Consider the following 21808-nt stretch of genomic DNA (forward strand, 5'->3'; position numbering starts at 1 on the left):
AGGTGAAGAATAAAAAAAAAAAATGAGAAAGGATCAGAACAGAGAGAAAGATCAGCAAATGGCTTTTTTATAAGTCCTAATATTTTTCTTTAAATTTGTATTTCGTTTTCTTGTTTAGGCAACTTACCTAAGCTCACATTTGATTTACTAGTATAAGTAAAGACAGAAAATAAGATATATATGAATATTTTTCATTTTAATCTACACTTGCAAATATGTGTAAAGAGAAATTTTTTTATTGACTTGAACACACAGTTGCAGCTAAATTCCTATAGAAAAATCTCTCAATGCAGTGAATTAAAAAATGGACTTGTCCTAAAGTAGAAATACTCTAACCCATTGGGCATTGCAGTAGGATAGCTATCTCATGCCCACTGATCCCTGTTTTGTTTGCTTGTACGTTTCCTGACATCAGGGCGCCCCTCAACTACTACTGTCCCTACAGATGAAGATTTTCATGCTTTTTTTTTTTTTTTTTTCCATTCCAGAGAGGAAGGGAGAGGGGGAGAGAGAGAGAGAAACAGCAATGATGATAAAGAATCATTGATCAGCTGCCTCCAAGGGATTAAGCCCACAACCCCAGCATGTGCCCTTGACTGGAATCAAACCCGGGACCCTTCATTCTGCAGGCTGACATTCTATCCTCTGAACCAAACCAGCTAGGGCATTATCCTTTCTTTTAGTACCAAAATTTTATTCTCTCCTTTTTAAAGAGCATCTGCAGCATCTAATAGAGTTGGTGCATGGTAACATGTCCCCAACATGTGCAATTATCTGACATTGTTTTTATCCTCACCTATAGATATGTTTATGGATTTTTTTTTTTTTAGAGAGAGAGAAAGGAAGGGGGAAAGAGAACATACATGTGAGAGAGAAGCATTGATCGGTTGCCTCCCGTACTCGCCCCGACCAAGGATGGAACACACAATCCGGGCATGTGCCCTGACTGCAAAGTGAACCTGCAATCGAACCTACAGGACGATGCTCCAACCAATTGAGCCACTGGCCAGAACTGATATAGTTTTTAAATCTTAAAAATGCCCTTCGGTTTAGATGAGTTAGCTTGGAATATGAGGTACCTATACTTGGCAGTTCTGATTGTATTTAATGCTATTTAAGAACACCATGGTCAGGTGCTAGCCTTTGTTTCATTGCAATCTACAGAATAGTCTGGACTTCACAGCATCTATCCTAGCACAGCCAGTTTTCCTGTTAGAGTCTTTGGGTGTTGACTCAGGATCACCATCAAATTATAAGTCCAGAAGTCCGCTGTTAACACCCCATCACCAACCCTATATGTATTAATATCTGTCATTAGTAGATATTCATTGAATGTAAGACACTGAGGATTCACCATTATTTTATGAACCAGTAAGAAAAGTCATTGCCAACTATGACATATTATCATTGTAAAACACATCCCAATTTCAGTTATGTTAAAATGTAGGAAAACTATGCATCAGAGAATCAATGAAATACATTGTGGCAGTTTGCTATGAGTAGAAGATGGGTTTATGTACCACTCAAATGAATATTATTTTAGGAAGATGTAAGGTCTGTTCCCATTTGGCAGAGCAATCTCCTATTCCCTCTAACTTGCCATCATCGGGAAGAGGAGAAATAAGGGAAGCTTCTTCGAGTACCTGCTAATCTGTAACTTGAGGCCTGCAAGCATCTCCTTGGAGCTCTGGCTTATGCTGTCATTGGCCAATGCTGGGTGAAAAGAGAATACAAGCCATCCTATATAATAAAAGCGTAGTATGCAAATTGTCCCCTCCACCGGGAGTTCTTCTGCGATTTCGACCAGGGGACAGGGCCGGCTGGGGGAAGGGAGAGAGGCCTTGGCTGGTGGTAGGTGACTGGGGGAAGGGAGGGAGGCCTTGGCCGGCCGCTGCCAGCCACTAGGGACCCTACCAGTGCACAAATTTCATGCACTGGGCCTCTAGTGTTTTATAAATAACAAAAGTTGATAAATGATTTGCTTTAGCATTAAGTGTTTTAAGAGCATCTCTATTGTGCAAAGGAGGTTCATTTGTGTAACAGTATTTACACAAATGAACGGCTGCCTCCTGGGGATCAAGTTGGTGCATGGGGGCCCTTTACCTGCTTGGTGATGGACAAGTGGCTTTGTTTATAAGCTTGACACAGTTACTCTTAACATTACTCATGTCTTGTATCCACTGTCCTATTTAGGTTTTCAGCTGCTACTAAAGATAATGAATACAAGCGTTCACTGACCAAGACTCCAGCCAGAAAGTCTCCACATGTGTCCATATCTGGGAATACCCCAAAAGGCCAGGCTGTGCTTGGGACAAACAAGTTAAAGGCCACAAAGAGGGATTCTGCTACAGGTAAAAAATGAATTGGTTCATCTTTAAGCCATGTAACTTTCTGAAATTAAGTTTATCTGTTTCCTTAAGCCTCTCCATATCTGTAAAATCAAAAGCAAACATTTCCCCATAGCATATTTTTCATTGTATATGAGTGAGGGACATGCTAGAATCACTAACAAAAAACTAGTGTCTGCCTGAGGACTCCATCCCGTCCAAGAGGAGTCCTAAGATGGTGACCCTCCTGAAGGGCATTCAGCCCCTTCTCAGACCCAGGGATGGGGAGGACCATGACAGCCTCCAGTGGCCTGCAGGAGTCTGAAACAAACAGGATCCCAGAGTTCATGGAGTCGTGCCACACTATTGACTAGTGGACTGGGTGAGGCAGAATAAGCCATATAGATACCCTTGTTATTAATAACAAACAAAGCCATGAATCTTTTCCATTTATGTGATTTAGGTTCCTTGCAGGCTTTATGTCTGTATTAATGAAAATATTACTATTAGTAATATATCATTTTTAAGAAGGGTAAATAATATCAGGGAAATTCTTTAAACAGGATTCTAAACTCCCAGCTGATCCTAGGAAATCTCGTAATGTTTAGACTATTTGGGGAGAAGCTAACAGGGGAAACAGATCTCAGTGGTTAACTTTCTTCAGTTATTCTTTTCTCCTCCTTTTAACCTTACATTTGTCTTGGACTTTTCATATACATTATATTTTTAAGATTGAGAAGTGATACTTTAATAAAAAACTATAACGTGTCTTTTTTTTTTTTTTTCTCTAATCAAGCCCTTGGGTTTTGTGTTGGCTTTTTTAGTTATTACCCCATTCAAGTTTTCAGCTGAAGCAGCACAGACTCCAGTCTCCAACAAGAAACCAGTGTTTGATCTCAAAGCAAGTTTGTCTCGTCCCCTCAACTATGAGCCACACAAAGGTATGTGGGATGTTTTGCGGTACAAGACACGCAAAGACCTAAGATCAACTCATTTCCCACTGAGGCTGTGACTCAGATGGAAACCTTACTTGACCGCCTAGAATTCCTGCCCCCGTTCCTCATGATTAAAAAGAATGTCCAGTAAGCAAATATTAAATAACTGATTCACTTACATTTTTGTTAATCAAAGACATAATTTCTAATCAATGTTACTACAAAGAATTAAAATTTCAGCCAAAATCAAGAAACTTAGAAGTGAGCCTGTGGGTTAATGAATGTTTTCTTCACAGCTATCAAAGGATCCCAGGCTGCTGGGAACCACCGGTCCAACAACTGGGATGTTCATTGGCCAGATGTCATTGAGCATATATTAAAGTATTCTTACATCTATAAAAAATATCAATACTTAATGTGATCTATCTTTTGTGCTTTTGGAATTACTTTTTTAAAAAGCTTCCTACAATAATCATGTTTATGTAATAATGTTTATCTTTAAATTACGAATGTCAATGAAACATATAATGAAACCATAAATCTTATTTAGTTGTGGTAAAAATACATCTACTTCTCTCACTCACCCATTTTTTCCCCCTAAGTTTTCCCATCTGTGGCAATGGCACCTCTTTCTGCTGAGTTATCTACTGAGTCGTCAGGGCAGAAACCTAGGAGTCCTCTTTGGCTCCTCACTTTTTCTTAGACATCATCTCCAGCCCATCAGCTAGTCCTTTCACCTTTACCTTTGAAAAAGATCTTTAATCAGAGCACTTTCACCCCTCCATTGTGGCTCCCTTTGGTCCAGGTCATCATCATCATTTACCTGGGCTTCTAGAATAGCCTCTTTGCCCCACTACAACCTAAAAAACCGAGCACATCCTGCCCTGCTCAGAATCTCCTGAGGTTTCCCATCTCTTTCCCAACTTCAGTCACCGCCTCCTTCCTTCCCTGACTTTGGGACAAACACATCGGTGTTTCAGTTCCTCAGACACACCCAGCTCATTCCCACCTCCAGGTCTTTGCATTGTATCCCTCTGCTCCACCTGGAATATTGTTGCCACAAACCTTTGCACAGCTTGCTCCCTCATTTTACTGGGACATCCACTCAGCTATCACCTATTCCAGCCTTTCCTCCACTTCCTGCCTCCCAGTCTTTACTCCTTAGCCTGGTCCACATTTCTTCATAGCATGAGTCACCACCTGATGTTATGTTCCTTTACTGTCATCTACTTCTACCACTGGCATGTAAGCCCAAGAAAGCAAGGATTTTGACTACTTGGTTCACTGCTTATGTCCCCAGCTCCTACAACAGTCCCTGGCACATACAAGGTGCACTCTAAAGTGTTTGCTGTGGGAATGACTATGACACCAACTTTAGCTGACGGTAGAAAACCTGGATTAAAGCTTCATCTGTGCTTATTATTTTTATAGCCTAGACAAGTCAGTTAGTTCCTTTATGGAAGGGAAAATAAGTACTACTTCAATAGTTATTGATTAAATGATAATGATGGGTGTGAACATCATTTTTATGAAATGGGAAACATGCAAATGATAATCACTGGTACTCAGACATAGGTCATAAGCTATAAAAATAAAGCAATACCTAAACATCTGGAATTTGTTCTAAAGCCAACAAAAGATTCCCACTTGTTCTATTCCAAATACAATTTACGAGGAAACGGTAATAAACTGTACATGTGAAGTACCACTTTTTAAAAATACCACTTTAATATCTATAATAATAAAAGCATTATATGCTAATTAGACCGGATTTCCTTCTGGACCATGAAGCCAGGGCTGCAAGGGAAGTCTGGGTCCTGGGTGCCAGATGGAAGCTGGTGCCGACAGCCGGGGGAAGGAAGGCCTACTCTTGCATGAATTTCGTGCATTAGGCCTCTAGTTTATATATATATAAGGCTAATATGCTAATTGTCCAACCATCCAGGTAATGACGTCATGTAGCAACGCCTGGCTTCCTCTCCCTAGCGACAACTAGCCTCCTTGGATTTTCATCAGCCCAGGAACCTGATTTGCTTTATAGCCAGGTGCAAATATTTCATACTTTTTTTTTTTTTTTTCATGGTCGCAGGGCCCACATTTCTCATTTTATTGCATTTTTTTCCACAATCACTGAGTCATGCTGGGCTGTGCCCAGGGCTCCAGAGGCAGGACCTGAAAGGTGAAGCTGCACAGCAAGCCATTCCCGTGGAGGGGCTGCCCCAGGGACCCCGAGAGGGTGACCCCCTGGCCATGGTTGGGAGAACCCATCGAGGACTGAACCCCACCCAGCACCCACGTAGGTGGCCCTCAGGTCTCCACACCGCCTCCCGGATGCTGCCCCCACACAGGGATATTTCACACTTTAACCAAATGTCCATGAAGCATTTTCCTGTGCCTCATCTCATTTGATCCTCACAGAAATCCTGGAGTAGGTAGATAGGAGACTCAGTGGAATCCTATTTTCTACCGAAAAAGATTTAGAAAGCTTAGAAACTTGACTGAAAAGAAGAAATGGTGGACCCTGAAAATGACTTCAGGTTTTCTCACTGTGCAGAATATAGTCAAACACTGCTGCAGTTAAATATTTTACCCTTTGTTCTCCCTGCGTGATGTACAATAATAATCTGCTTCGTGTTGATATTTACTGCTGTGTTGCTGACAATTACCTGAAAGAGAAGTTGGGGAGCTTCACTGGGTTGGAAAAAGTTTAGCTAAATCAGAAAGCTGGTCTAATTAAGCAAGTTTATTCTATATCTATAAAAGGCTAAGTTGACTCCTGCATGGGAGATACATATAAAGCTCTTGCTGGTGCCAGTCTCACGCGTGTGTTTCGATCTGTCATTGTCGATCGTGAATTTGGTTGACACTTCTATTAAAGAGAAACGGCAAATAGTGATATTAAAATATTTCTTCTGCCGAAACCGGTTTGGCTCAGTGGATAGAGCATCGGCCTGCGGACTGAAGGGTCCCGGGTTCGATTCCGGTCAAGGGCATGTGCCTGGGTTGCGGGCACATCCCCAGTGGGAGATGTGCAGGAGGCAGCTGATCGATGTTTCTCTCTCATCGATGTTTCTAACTCTATCTCTCTCCCTTCCTCTCTGTAAAAAATCAATAAAATATATTTTTTTAAAAAATATTTCTTCTAATTAATTTCCTTTCAATGTGCATGATCGTGCACTGGCCCACTAGGTAAACATAATATCTATGCAACCTTGAAATAAACTGCTTGGTTGTAATGGTTCCTTTTTTTTTTTTTTTTAAATATATTTTATTGATTTTTTACAGAGAGGAAGGGAGAGAGATAGAGAGTCAGAAACATCGATCAGCTGCCTCCTGCACATCTCCCACTGGGGATGTGTCCGCAACCCACGTACATGCCCTTGACCGGAATCGAACCCGGGACCCCTCAGTCCGCAGGCCGATGCTCTATCCACTGAGCCAAACCGGTTTCGGCTGTAATGGTTCCTTTTAATGTGCTATGTAATGGGAGTTGTTTTTTGTTTTTAGTGTTAAGGTTTTCTTTTTTTTATTATTATTAATATATTTTTATTGATTTCAGAGAAGAAGGGAGAAAAAGAGAAAAATATCACTGATGAGAGGGAAACATTAAGGTTTTCTCTTTGGCTTTCCAAGGATTAACAAATAGAACACATGCCCAGCCAGTTGCCTACAAAGGATTGACAATCAGTAAAAAAGCCAGAATTAAGTAAAATATCTTTCCCGGCCAGTGTGGCCCAGTGGTTCAGTGTTACTCTATGAACCAGGAGATCACAGTTTGAGTCCAGGTCAGGGCACATGCCCGGGTTGCGAACTCTATCCCCAGTAGGGGGCATGCAGGAAGCAGCTGATCAATGATTCTCATCATTTATGTTTCTCTCTCTCCCTTCCTCTCTGAAATAAATAAAAAACATTTTTTTAAAAATAGAACACGTTATTTAGAGAAAAATTGAAATGTATATCTGTGGAATATGAAATTGAAATTAATAAAAGACTTACACTGGCAAATATCTATTAAAACAAAGTAAAAATGTTGATAGCAAGCAAATAGCCACAGATGAATAAACCTAAGACTATAAATACAAAAGTCTTCATTAATTAATCTTTGTCTCTGTCCTAAACTAGGAAAACTGAAACCATGGGGACAATCTAAAGAAAATAAGTGTCTGAATGAGCATGTAAGCAGGGTTAGCTTCCACAAGAAAACGTACAAACAACCTCGTCTTCAGACCAGGTGAGCACATCATTATCCAGTTCTATAAGTCTTTTCATTTTGAAAGACTGTATATAAAAGCAGAACCTCTGAGGGATAGAGAGTCTCAGTAAGTGGTGTCTAAGAGGCTAGAAGTGGAATCACATATAGAACTTTCTAAAAGTTCTAATTGTGGATTCTAATTCAGTAGGTTTGAGGTGGGGCCCAAGCATCTGCATTATTTCCAAAGCTCTACAGTAGTGATGGCGAACCTATGACACGTGTGTCAGAGGTGACACGCGAACTCATTTTTTTGGTTGATTTTTCTTTGTTAAATGGCATTTAAATATATAAAATAAATATCAAAAATATACATCTTTGTTTTACTATGGTTGCAAATATCAAAAAATTTCTCTATGTGACACGGCACCAGAGTTAAGTTAGGGTTTTTCAAAATGCTGACACGCCGAGCTCAAAAGGTTCGCCATCACTGCTCTACAGGACATTCACAAGAGGACTCCAATTCAGAGCACTGCTTTTACATGATCTGTCTGCCCAAACTGTGCACCTGATATCCCTCCAGATACCAGTGCCCAGGGCACCTAGTTATGCAGATAGATGTAAATTTGTTACTTTCAGGGAAACCAGGCAAACTAGGCTTCAAGGCCCTACACGGGGAAAACCCAGGATGGTCCTTAGAGGCTTTCATCTGTATGAAAACCAGGTTAAAGGCAGAGCTTGCCCTGGGCCGCAGCTGGTCCTGGTTGAGTCGACTCCCTGCATGAAACCCTCCTGATAGTTACCTGTCATTTGACTTGCCTACATCCACCTGCCACCAAAACCTTTAATGACTATAACATGATCCTGGGATTTCTCTCCCCTCCCCCTCCCCCCCCATCCCTTTCATATAAACATAGTGGTTTAAGTCAGTGGTTCCTAGTTCCATGTTTTCACTAGACTGTGTAATTTTGAGCTTGACCTTTGACTTCCAGAAATAGACATTTATCAATTAAAACTACAGGGGTTGGGTTCAGGTACCAGGGTACCTTCTGGTTGCAGTTCTGTGCTTGACTTTAGGATTTATAGACCTTTAACACAGCAGTGATTTTCATCACAGACCACCAGGTCAGACTGCAGCACGCCTAGAACTGTGTTTTACACAAGCGTGCTAGGCATCTTTTACGTTTGGACATTGTCTAACAAGTGCTTCCAAGTGGTCTGTTGTGGAGCTTCACTAGAGCCTAATGTGTACCTGTCCCTCTTAGGGAGGAGCAACGGAAGAAACATGAGCAACAACGAAAGGAGAAGAAAGCAGAGGTGTTGGGAACTCGAAGGGGCCTTATTATGGCTGCAGATTAATAGTTTAACATTCTGTAAATATTCCTTTATTCTGAACCTTTTTTGTAAATATTCTTATACTGTCCTTCCTACTTTAGTCAAAAGAACTTTTTCTGCTCTCAACTTTGTTCCTAAGTCCCTGTACAACTCAGTATTTTAATGAGATCTATCCTATACTTTTTTTTCCCATCCTATAGATTCTTGACCTAGATTTTTAATGTCAATTCCCCCCTCCTGGCTCTAATATTAACAGAATGCAGTCCTCTTCTAGGCAAGAGCATTTACCTAAAGGTAGCTTATTATAACACAAGCTTTAGTAGAAATTGAACAGTAATGACTAATGGATAGGGTAAGCTGGGAGAAGTCCCCTTTTTATCCTCCAAAGAATCTAGTCATCTTAATAAAACAAGGGGCCATATGGATTGGTTATGGCATCAAAATTTTACCCACGTGGTTTTTTTCAAGCTTACACACCTTTTGTTCAACTCACTTCTTGTAATTGTCATCTCACTCTATACTTTTTTTTATCTTTAATTTCTTTACTGGTTAAGGAATTACAAATGTATATATTCTTAAAAACAAAAACTATAGCTCATTCTAGCCTTGCTTATTTAACAATATACAAGGCCATGTTGAAATTTCAGGATTGTTGCTTTAAGGATTACTGTGCTGTCAAACTTAAATTTTATTCAACTTATGGAAAAACTAGAGTTTCTTAGCATCATATCCATGTTTGTTGCACCTAAGTGGAACTTCTGAGTTTTGTACTGCTTCAGATTTTCATAAATAAAGTGTTTTCTCTCAGGGGTAGATTCATTCTTTGTAAATGTAATTGGCTTCCAAGATTTAGTTGACCAACTAAGATGTACTCCTCATGCATCCTCTCCTGACCACCCACTCCCACCCCAAGAAGAAATGCCCATGTCCTTCTTTTGTATTTTCACATATACGAACCCATCAAACAGGACATATTCCTGGGAACTTAATAAACTTAGATTTTGCTATCAAGAGGCAGATATCAGATCAATCAAGAAACCTTGTGGTAACTGTCAAATTCACTGCTGCTGAGAAAGTAAAATTATAACACCACCTTGAAAAACAGTTTAGCAATTTCTTTAAAAATTTAAATGTATGTCTACCATATAACCCAGCAATTCTACACCCAGGTATTTCACCAAGAAAAATGAAAACACATGTCTACACAAATTTATAGCAATATTATTCAAAGTAACCAAAAAGTGCAGCTGTCCATCAATGGATGAATGGGTTTTAAAAGATTCTTATGCACTAAAAAGGAATGAAATACTTTTTTAAAAAATATATATTTTTATTGATTTCAGAGAGGAAAGGAGAGGGAAGGAAACATCAATGAGAAAGAATCATTGATCGGCTGCCTCCTGCATGCCCCCTACTGGGGATCGAGCCCACAACCCGGGGAATGTGCTCTTGACTGGAATCGAACCCGGGACCCTTCAGTCTGCAGGCCGATGCTCTATCCACTGAGAAAAACCAGCTAGGGTGGAATGAAGTACTTTTAACATGCTACAACATGGATGAACCTCAAAGACATTATGCTAAGTGAAAAGAAGCCAGACACAAAAGATCATACATGATGTGATTCTATTTAAGTGAAATATCCAAAGAAGATAAACCTATTGAGAAAATAGATTAGATTAGTAGTGACCAGGGGCTGGAGAGTGACTGCAAAGGTGCACTGAGGTTTCTTTTTCGACTGATGGAAATTTTCTAAAGTTAGCTTGTTGTAAAGACTGCACAATTCTCTAAAATACTAATAATCATTGATTTGTACATTTAAAACAGGCAAACTTTGTGGCCCCGGCCAGATAGCTCAGTTGGTTACAGCGTCTTCCTCATATGCCAAGGTTGTAGGGTCTATCTCCAGTCAGAGCACATACAAGAGTTAACCAATGAATGCATAAATAAGTAGAACAACAGATTGATGTTTTTTTCCTCTCTCTCAAAATCAATAAGAAAAAAATTTGAGTATTTAAGTATAAAGAAAAGAATTAAAAAGTATATAAACAGACTGCTCTAGCTGGTTTGGCTCAGTGATTAGAACCTTGGCCTGTAGACTGAAGGGTCCCAGGTTCAATTCCAGTGAAGGGCACATGTCCGGGTTGCAGGTCAGTGCTCAGTAGGGAGTGTGCAGGAGGCAGCCAGTCAATGATTCTCATCATTGATGTTTCCATCTCTCCCTTTCTCCTCTCTGAAATCAATAAAAATATATTTTTTTAAAAAATAAACTTTGTTATATAAACTATACCTCAATAAAAGCTATTGAAAACAAAAGATAATTACATGAAAATACACAAAATAGATTGTAGGCCAAGATGATGGAACAGCTATTTGTGGGGAGCCGGCACAGCCATGGCATACTCAGCCCCAGGGTGCCTTATGTGCCATGCCAGCTCAGCCAGGTTTGGTGAGCCTGAGTGGGGGCGGTGAAGGATTGAGAAAAGACAGAGAAGAGAAGAAAGCTGGGTCTCGGTGGGGCACTGTCACTAGCTCTCCATCAGAGAGGACAGCGTCCCACTGAGACCCAGCTTTCGTCTCTTGTCTATCTTTTCTCAATCCTTCACCACCCTACTCAGGCTCACCGAACCTGGCTGAGCTGGCACGGCACATAAGGCACCCTGGGGCTGAGTATGCCATGGCCATGCCGCTAGCCACAGCTATTAGCCTTTTCATATGTTGAAACCCCAATTTCCAACATTATGGTGCTTGGAGGTGGGACCTTTTGGAGGCAATTAGGTCTTGAGGATTGAGGCCTTGTGTTGGGATTAGTGTCTTTGTAAAGAAGGGAAAGAGACCATGTGAGGATACAGCCAAGAAGGCAGCTGTCTATAAGCCAAGAAGTGGACACTCACCTGATACCAGATATGCAAGTACTTTGATCTTGGACTTCGCAGCCCTCAGAACTGTGAGAAGTAAATGTATGTTGTTTAAGCCACCTGGTCTATAGTAATTTGTTATAGCAGCCTGAACAGACTAAGCAGGTCTAGGTATGTCTTTTCTCAGGGACTTCAATAGCACCTTTATCTTAATATTCTTCAGCAGTCTTCCTCAAAGATGGATTAGAAAACAGAAGAAACCTATAAGGAACAGAGTGGTAGTAGGCTATCAACAGTCATCTCAAAGACTCCTTGCTTTGGAAACCATGCAGGAATTGTCTCTATCAGAAATCGTTCTAACCAAAAACAGTTATTTATATAGTATCTCTGCATCAATATAGTAACTGCATTCTCTGAGTTAAGGTACAGTTTAGAACTTGGTTTCCCTCTATATGGTACCTCTTAGGAGCAGCATTTAGCTTTCTCTTAGGGAATATATACCATCCACTGATTGGATGCCATTAAAGAAATACTTTATTTTGTCTCTGTATCAGCATGGTGGATACTACACTACTACATGATCTCTATTTAAAAAGTCTTGGGTTAAGCACTGGAGAATTTTCATAGGCAAATTCTTCTGTGTGGGCTGGATCAGCAAAAACTCCAATAAAATCTATTTCCAGGAAGAATGGACCATCCACTTTATCAGCCAGGGTGAATCCAATAGAGGAGATCTAAATTTAAAATAGAGAAATTTATCAAAATCACATACTGATGTTCCTGGAGTTTTAAAATTCCATGAGGTGATTACTATAGCTGAGTCTTTATATTACACTATCAGCCCTTAGCAAGTATACCATAGTTTTCATATGCTGTAGCAAATTATAAGAGGAAATACAGGGCTACTTTTCTTTCCACACTCTACTTCCTTTCCTCTTCCTTTAATGTAGTGCCACTTAAGCAAGTGAGGACAACATGGGTGTCTAATGGAGGCTCTTGAAGCTCTCCTGAACTCAATACTGTTCTCTTATTTTAAAGCTAAAATAAAATGTAGGCATGCTCAAGAGAAGACCATGATGAAATTCTCCAGGATAGGGATTGGGCTCAAAGGATAGGTAGATCTGTGTAAACATCTGTCTGGGTATTACAGGGGGGGCCTTGAGTAGGAATTTCCATCTTTATTTGCCAGCCTTCCAAAATGGACTGAATTCATCCTCACCGGAGTTCTGATTCACTAAAGAGAATATAGTTCTGAATGAAAGGAAAATGTTACCTTGTCAAGTAGAAGCTGGAACTGGGCATCCCGGATTCTTCCTTGATTAGAGAAGAAAAATTTGGAGAAAGGAATCTGAAAAAAGAAAACCATTTACTTCATAGCTGAAATGTAAGTAACTGAAGCATTTGTATGTAATTGTAATGATAAAAGAATAATAGTTTAAACTTAATTATAAAATTACTTCATAGATGCAGTTATGACAAGTGGCTAGTCATCTGGATCACAGATATATAACTAAGAAAATGATTAAATAACCCAATAGAAAATGGGGGTGAAGAGAAACAGGCACACTTGTAAACTGTTAGGAGTGAAAATTATTAAAACTCTTAGAGGGCAGCTGGCGATTGTGGTAGGCAGGATTCTAAGATGGCCCCCAAGACTTCCAACTTCTAGTGTACACACACCTTCTTTGAGGTATTCGAACACTAATCTCAATATTGCTATGAAGGAACTTTACAGAAATAAGGTCCTAAATCAGTTGACTTTTTTTATAGCTTCTTCTCTGTAGGCCTGACTAAATCACTTGAACCCATAAAAGGGACTGACTGGTAAAAGATTAGAAGCATGAAGGGATTCAATGGGGTGGGGGGATTCTTCACTGCTGGCTTTGAAGATGGAGGCAGCTACATGGCAAGGAGTGCGGGCAGCTTCTAGGAGCGGAGAGTGGCCCCTCACTGACAGCCAGTAAAGGAAGGACAGCAGCCCTGCAGTCACAGGAACTGAATTAGCTAACAACCAGAAGGAGCTTGGAAAATTCTTGCCCAGAGCCTCTAGAAAGGAATACAGCCCAGCTAACACCTTGAGTACAGCCTTATAGGGCCCTGAGCATTGAACCCAGATCTACTGTCTCAACTTATGACCTACAGAACTCTGAGCTAATAAATGTGTTTTTGAAGCTGCTAAATTTATGGAAGTTTTTTTATGTAGCAACAGAAAACCAACAGCACTAAAAAAATTTTAAATGTCATAACTGACCTACCAATTTCACACTTAGGAATTTATATTTCAGATAAACTCTGATAAATACATAAAGATATAGTTTTTCCTAATAGCAAAAAAAAAAAAAAGAGAGAAGACCTTCACAATATATTAGTCAAAAAGTAAGATATAGACAAATCTACAGGTTTTTTAAAATTAATTTTTAAAACGTCTCAAAAACTGTGATAAAATATTCATTATAGCAATTGGAAACAACCCAAGTGACTATAAATACAGGACTCATTCAGTCAACTATGGGATATCCACATAACAAAATACAAAAAAAAACACACAAAAAGAATGAAAAATATTCCATGTAGTGATATGGAAGGTCTTCAGGATCTAAATATTAAAAATATAAACAGAAGATGCACAAATTATGCAATTTTTATTTTTTCAGTTTAAAAAGGGAGAAAATTAGATTCCTATTTGCTTGTATTTTTATAAACTACAAAGCGCCTGGCTGGTGTGGCTCAGTGATTGAGCATGGACTTATGAACCAGGAGGTCACGGTTCAATTCCGGTCAGGGCACATGCTGGAGTTGTGGGCTCGATCTCTCCCTTCCTTTCTAAAATCAATAAAAAAATATTTTTTTAAAAAAGTTACTGCCCTGACCAGTTTGGCTCAGTGGATAGAACGTCGGTCTGTAGACTCAAGGGTCCCAGGTTCGATTCCGGTCAAGGGCATGTACCTTGGTTGCGGGCACATCCCCAGTAGGGAGTGTGCAGGAGGCAGCTGATCGATGTTTCTCTCTCATCGATGTTTCTAACTCTCTATCCCTCTCCCTTCCTCTCTGTAAAAAAATCAATAAAATATATATTTTTTTAAAAAGTTACTGGATTAGCCCTGGCTGGTTGCTCAGTGGGTAGAGCATTGGCCCTCAGATGGAAGGATCTCGGATTCAATTCCCAGTCAAGGGCACCTATCTCAGTTGCAGGTTCAATCCCCAGCCCGTCAGGGCATGTGTGGGAGGCAACCAATCAATGTATCTCATGTCAATGTTTCTCTCTCTCCCTCCCTCTCCCCCATGGCCTCCCTCCCTTCCACTCTCTCTAAAAATCAATGGAAAAAATATCATCAGGTGAGGATTAAAAAAAAAAAAGAAAGTGACTGGGTTAGAGGCTGCAACACTAGCTAGAGGGACAGGAAGGCCTCTGTGAGGCAATTTTCAAGCTGAGAGGTGAATGATAGGAAAGAAGCCGGGGAAGATACGAGGGGAAGAGCGTATCAGGAGATACACCACAAAGTACAAAGGGTCCCAGATAGAAATGAGCTTGTTGAGTTTGACACACAGAAAAGGGACCAGTGTGGAGGAGTGGAGGTAGGAGGGGAGACTGAAAATGAAGACAGGGGTCTGATATCAGAGGCCCAGGGGGCCGTGTTAAGGAGTCTGGACTTTATTCTCATTGTAAGGGAAAAACTTTTGGAGGGTTTTAAGCATGTGAAAGATGTGATCTGAGCTATGCTTTAGAAAGCTCATTACTCTGGCTGCTGTGTGGAGAGAGGATTGTAAGGGGGCAAGAGGACAAAGGGAGACCAATAAAGAAGCTGCTGCAAAGCGATCCCAAAGCCGGGACGACGATGACAGTGGAAGAGATGGCTAGAAACGGCGGGCTCTGGGTGTATTCTGGAAGGAGATATGACAGGATTTACTAATAGACTGGATGGGGGTGAGGGAAAAAGGAATCCAGGATAAGCATTAGTTTTAAGTATGAACAAAATGGATACTTTCTTTTGAGTTTATGGATTTAAAACCTTCATGATTTAGAAGACAGGAATGGACACTTGATTTAGTCCTCCCTGAATTTCCACTTATTTTCCTCCCGGTTAACATTGTTTACCTTCTCAAAGCTTCTCATTTACAAAGTAAGACTGCCTTATACTACCAAGAAATAAAAATTTTGATGATTGTAAAGGATGAAGTATTTATTCCTCTTAAGGGAGCCTTTCTACTAAGCTAGGGACACTATATTAGTAGAGCTGCCCTGAAGAGGTGATAGAGCAGAAACTTAAAAAGAAACATCTGTTAAAAAAAAGAAAAAAAGAAAAAGAAACATCTGCCCCGCCTGTGTGGCTCAGTGGCTGAGTATTGACCCATGAACCAGGAGGTCACTATTCCATTCCCAGTCAGGGCCCATCGATCCCCAGTAGAGGGCATGCAGGAGGCAGCTGGTCGAGTCTCTCTCATCATTGATGTTTCTATCTCTCCCTCTCTCTTCAATCAATAAAAACATATAAAAATATTTTTTTAAAAGAAACGTCTACTTAGGCATAAACCAGAGATGTACCCATGACTTAGCATGTACCTGGCCATATCCTTATCAAAAATATTTCCTGGTTAGTAGGCTAACATATATATTAATCAAAGAAAAAGTCAATTGCGTAAATCTTGCTCCTTGGTCCTCTCCCTTCTTCCCCTTCCCACACCTTCCAAGAGGGACTAATAAGAAAAACTACAATGTAACCATGATCTCAAAAGATGTACAGTAAAGACCTGGGCTGTTACCTTGACCTCCTGCCAGTAGGGCCCACCACGGGTGAACATGAAGTAACTGTACATCTGATTATTCTTCTGAATTATATCTGTGTCCTCCCTGATATTCACCATCCAAGGCCGACCATCTCCACGGACACGGAGATACAGGGTATTGAACTGAGACCAATCATAAGACTTCTTTCTCTCAAAAGCACCCTAAGGTACAGAAAGGAAAGTTAATTTCACCTCATTTTCCATTATTAGCAAAATGTGAGTTAGCACTTTTTGTAACAACAAAGGGATCCACTAATCATTTTTCTTTTTTGGATTCAATTCCCTCACAAAGGAGTAGATAAATCTAGTGATTCCTACTTTAGTACAAAATACCGACACAGTATGTTTCTAAGGTAATGTTCAAGACAGGAATGGCCCAGGACAGTGTACATGGGGCGGGCACTCACCTGTATCACTGAATGGAAAAGAATTACTATTATGAACTTTCTTTCCCTGGTCCTATGGAGCAGACTCCCGAGTGGGCCATTTAATGACAACTGCCTTCCAATAAATTAGAAAATTATGAAAGAGCTCAAGTTTTAAAATTGATATTTTATAACAATAGCTACCATCTATTGAAAAACTTAAACACTGCTTGTATAAGTTAATCCTAACACCCCTATGAGATAGGTACTATCTTTATACTCCACTTTACGAATGAATAAACTGAGCACTCTAATAAATGATAAATCCAGTACTGTTAATAAATAACTCCAAAATCTGTTGTTGTTTTTTAAAAATGTTTTTATTGATTTCAGAGAGAAGGGAGAAATAGAAACATCAATGATGAGAGGGAATTATTGATCAGCTGCCTCCTGCATGCCCCCTACTGGGGATCGAGCCCACAACCTGGGCATGTGCCCTGACAGGGAATCAAACCAGTGACCTCTTGGTTCATGGGTTGACGCTTAACCATTAAGCCACACTGGCTGGGCCAAAATCTGTGTTCTTAACCATCTATATCAGCAGTCACCAACCTTTTGGACCTCACAGACCACCAGTGGTGCACGGACCACCGGTTGGCAACCGCTGATCTATATTGTCTCTCTTTCAAAGTGGAACTTAGTGTTAATTTCCAAAGGTGCTTATTTACAACAATCTCAGAGGCAATCTGATTTTAAGAATACTAATGTGCAGATATGAGCTATTAATTAGTAGCTATATAACTCTAGACAAGTTACTAGATCTCCCCAAGCCTCAGTTTCCTCATGTGTAAAACTGGAATGATCAGCCCTAGCCAGTTTGGCTTAGTGGAATGAGCATCGGCCTAAGGACCAGAGGCTCCAGAGTTCAATTCTGGTCAAGGGCACATACTTGGTTGCAGGCTCCTCCCCGGCCTGGGCCCTGGTCAAGGCTCGTACAGGAAACAACCAATCAATGTTTCTCTCACATTGATGTTTCTGTCTTTCCTCTCTTTCTTCCACTTTCCCTAAAAATCAATGGAAAAATATCCATTAAAAAAACAACAGCCCTGACCGGTTTGGCTTAGTGGATAGTGTTGGCCTGCGGACTGAAGGGTCCCAGGTTCGATTCCAGTCAAGGGCATGTACCTTTGTTGCAGGCACATCCCCAGTACAGGGTGTGCAGGAGGCAGCTGATCGATGTTTCTCTCTCATCGATGTTTCTAACTATCCCTCTCCCTTCCTCTCTGTAAAAAATCAATAAAATATATTTTAAAAAAAACAAACAAAACTGGAATGATCATGTTACAATATTATTGTGAGCAATAAAAGGGACAATGTATGTAAACTAATCAGCACAAGGAATGTCAGGTACACTTAATAAATATTATCATGCCCAGCAGTTGAGTGTCTACCCAGGAACCAAGAGGTTGCCAGTTTGATTCCCGGTCAGGGCACATGCCCAGGTTGTGGGCTCGATCCCCGGGGGTGAGGGGGGGGGCATGCAGGAGGCAGCCAATCAATGATGTTCTTCTCTCATGGATGTTTCTTTCTCTCTATCCCTCTTCCTTTCTCTCTAAAAAAATCAATAAAAACATATTTTTAAATGTTATGAACATTTTCTATTACTCCACAATACATATTTAGCCACAGAATTATTTTCTACTGTGGACTGATCAATTCCATTTTGTGGATTTTCAGGGCCTGAAAAAAAATCTTGGTGTGCACAAGTTGGTGTGCATAATTTGTTGCCTCTGGAAGAATACCTACCTTTCTTTTTCATCATTATCTGGAGATATGGAACCTAATACTCCTAACATTTGTCTTTCTCCTTAAAGCACAATATCCAAGCAAACATGCAGGGGATGTGGCCAAGGTCAGACATGGGAATCTGTCCAGAGCAGCCCTGAAACAATACTTGGTCAACAAATTTGCAAAAAGCCATAGGCCAGTGGAGAGATAAAAGAACTAACCTAAGTAACTGGAAAAGTGTTCTGACTAGATACTATAAGGCTAAAGACAAAATAAACTATACATAAACACTGTATTCTACTTGGTCGAGTTGTCTCACAGAGTTCTGGGTTAAAAATCCTAAAACTGCCCAGCTGGTGTGGCTCAATGGTTGAGCATCGAACAATGAACCAAGAGGTCGTAGGTTTGATTCCAGTCAGGGCACATGCCCAGTTGCGGGCTCCATCCCCAGTAGGGGGTGTGCAGGAGGCAGCCGATCAGTGATTCTATCTCATCATTGATGTTTCTATCTCTCTCTCCCTCTCCCTTCCTCTCTGAAATCAACAAAAATATAATTTTAAAAAATCCTAAAACTGCTTTACACATATATTGGGGTTAAACTAATAAGTAAATGGATGGTAAATGGTGGGAGATAGGTTTCTCACTGTTTCAGAGTGAAGTTACAGAAGCAAGAGGGGAAAGGCCAGACTGAACCACTTGGTACTGAATTAGAGAGCATTAGTATGAAATCATATTTAGATTAACATGGCCCTAGCTGGTTTGGCTCAATGGATAGAGCATCAGCCTGCACACTGAAGGGCCCGGAGTTCGATTCCAGTCAAGGGCACGTACTTTGGTTGCAGGCTCCTAGCCCTGGTCTGGGGCATACTGGAGGCAAGCAATCAATGTGTCTCTCTCATAAAGGTGTTTCTCTCCGTCTCTCCCTCTCCCTTCCACTCTCTAAAAATCAATGGGAAAAATATCCTTGGGTGAGGATTAAAAAAAAATTAACATGAATATAGAAATTATAAAATTATAGACATGTATTTGCACAAGTTGGTATGTATATACTTCCTAGCTATGTCTACTTGGATGTCCTAGATATAGCGTCATCCCAGTAACAACAAGCATACTCATTGCCCAGATCTTGGTTTCTAATAACATCCTTCATAAAAAAAAAAAGAAACCAGAGCTCTTTTGAGAAATGGCTTATTCTAGGGTTGGGACAAGGGAAATATAAGATGAGCTAGAACATCTTGTAGAGCCAAAATGTGCTAAAAAAAAACAAACAAACAAACAAACAAAAAACCCAAAGGATGGGCCCCTGGCCAGTGTGGCTCAGTTGGCTGGGCGTCATCCTGTGCACCAGAGTTGCCGGTTCGATTCCCAGTCAGGGCACATGCCCAGGTTTCAGCATCCATCCAGGAAGCCAATCGATGTTTTGTTCTCAAATGGATCTTTCTTTCCCTCTCCCTTCCTCTCTGAAAATCAATAAAAATATTTTTTTCAAAAGGATGGGGGCAGATCAAGGGACAGGAGCCAATCTGAAAGAACTCCCAGTGGCCAAAGCTAGAACAATTTCAGCAACAAAATAAATAACATATTATTGGACTATAACCCAAAGTGTGAGTCCATACTAACAAATAAATAAATGTGGTAGAAGAAACAAATCTTTCTTTCTGAAGAATCCCAAGTAATTTATGTGTATAGTACACCTTTCAGGAGATACAATTTAATCTTACAACCTTCCCATCTTGAAAGTAGGGCACATTTAGTGACTTGCTTCCAAAAAACATGGTATAGAAAGAAGAAAAAAGCTCAAGAGGCATAGCTCAGTGGTAGAGCATAGCTCAGTGGAGGAGGCAGCAGATCAATGTCGCGCTCTCACATCGATGTTTTTCTCCTTCCTCTCACTCTAAAAATCAATAAACTATTCTTCAAAAAAAAGAAAGAAAAAAAAGTAACTGAACAATGGAGTAACCCCGCAAACACTCCTTTGACCAAGAGATCAAAGTTGACACATCAGTGATGTCATGTTGCTAGCACATACCTTTCTTTTCTTTTAAAAGAAATTATATATATATATTTTTTTATTGACTTAGAGAAAGCCAAACATTGATTTTTATTGCTCCACTTATCTATGCATTCATTGGTTGACTCCTGTTATATGACCAGGGACCAAACCCAAAACTCTGGAGTATTGGGACAATGCTCTAACCAACTGAGCTCTCTGACCAGGGCACTGCATGTATCTTTCAGACAATGTAATGAGAAGGGTACTTTAACTTTGTGGCATTCTTCCTAAAAACCCAGAACCCCAGTCTAACCAGGAGAAAAAAACCCAGAACCCCAGTCAAATCAGAAAATCCCAAACTGAGGGTCATTATATAAAACTAGAGGCCTGATGCACGAAATTCGTGCCAGGGGCTCAGCCCTCACAGCCCCGGCTGCCTCAGCTGGCCCTCACAGCCCCTCGCAGCCCTGGCTTCATCTGGAAGGTTGTCCGGACAGTCATTCTGCTGTTCAGTCTAATTAGCATATTAGCTCTTTATTATATAGGATATCTAACCAGTATTTCTCAAATCCTCATGAAAAATAAGGAAAGACTAAGAAACTGTCACAGACCAAAGGAGACTAAAGAGACATGACAATTAGATGTAATGTAAAATCCTGAATGGGATCCTGGAACAGAAACAGAATATTAGTGGAAAAGCTAGTGTAATTCAAACAGAGTCTGGAATTAGTTAATAGTAATGTACCAATGTTGGTTTCTTAGTTAGGACAATGTATTATAGTAATGTAAGATGGTAACAATTGGAGAAGCTAGGTGAGGGCATTACGGGAACTCTCTACTACTTTGTAATTTTTCTGTAAAACTAAAACTACTCTAAAATTAAGTTTACTTTAATTAAAATAAATAAAAGCCACATACCGATCCTACATCTACTCTAAGGAACCCCTGGCCATTTCAGGGTCTGTGATCTATGTTAGAGGAGATGCAAACCTCCCCAGATCATTGTTCAGTTGTCTAACCTCTCAGGCTCCTTAACACATTAAGCGCCAGGTCAGTCACCGGTGACTGAAGCAGAAAGGAAGACAGAACAGGCTTGGCGCTTAACGTGTTGAACGTAAGAATGCACCACTCTGGCCGAAACCGGTTTGGCTCAGTGGATAGAGCGTCGGCCTGTGGACTGAAGGGTCCCAGGTTCGATTCCGGTCAAGGGCATGTACCAGGGTTGCGGGCACATCT

At 40.5% G+C, this 21808-nt stretch overlaps 2 protein-coding genes across 4 annotated transcripts in view; one reads left to right on the forward strand and one right to left on the reverse strand.

Moving 5' to 3' along the window:
• Positions 1-12905, forward strand: part of NUSAP1 (nucleolar and spindle associated protein 1) — a 37354-nt gene extending 24449 nt beyond the window's left edge. For 2 of the 3 annotated variants that reach the window (XM_014534802.1, XM_005860259.2), the window contains exons 8-11: positions 2194-2351; positions 3152-3268; positions 7385-7493; positions 8717-9603. In XM_014534802.1, coding sequence (XP_014390288.1) covers positions 2194-2351; positions 3152-3268; positions 7385-7493; positions 8717-8810 — 478 coding nt within the window. In that variant the 3' untranslated portion in view covers positions 8811-9603. Of the gene's footprint in view, positions 1-2193; positions 2352-3151; positions 3269-7384; positions 7494-8716; positions 9604-12830 lie in introns of those variants that run through there. The other variant, XM_014534803.1, reaches the window with a different exon arrangement.
• NDUFAF1 (NADH dehydrogenase (ubiquinone) complex I, assembly factor 1) overlaps positions 12158-21808 on the reverse strand; it is a 13522-nt gene continuing 3871 nt past the window's right edge. Inside the window, exons 3-5 of the mRNA XM_005860266.2 lie at positions 16403-16588; positions 12915-12989; positions 12158-12375 (exon numbers count right to left, since the gene is read on the reverse strand). Of these exons, the coding sequence (XP_005860328.1) occupies positions 12226-12375; positions 12915-12989; positions 16403-16588 (411 nt within the window). The 3' untranslated portion in view covers positions 12158-12225. The remainder of the gene's footprint in view (positions 12376-12914; positions 12990-16402; positions 16589-21808) is intronic.

This window comes from Myotis brandtii, unplaced genomic scaffold (assembly GCF_000412655.1).
Source record: "Myotis brandtii unplaced genomic scaffold, ASM41265v1 scaffold133, whole genome shotgun sequence".
NCBI classification, from domain to species: Eukaryota; Metazoa; Chordata; class Mammalia; order Chiroptera; family Vespertilionidae; genus Myotis; species Myotis brandtii.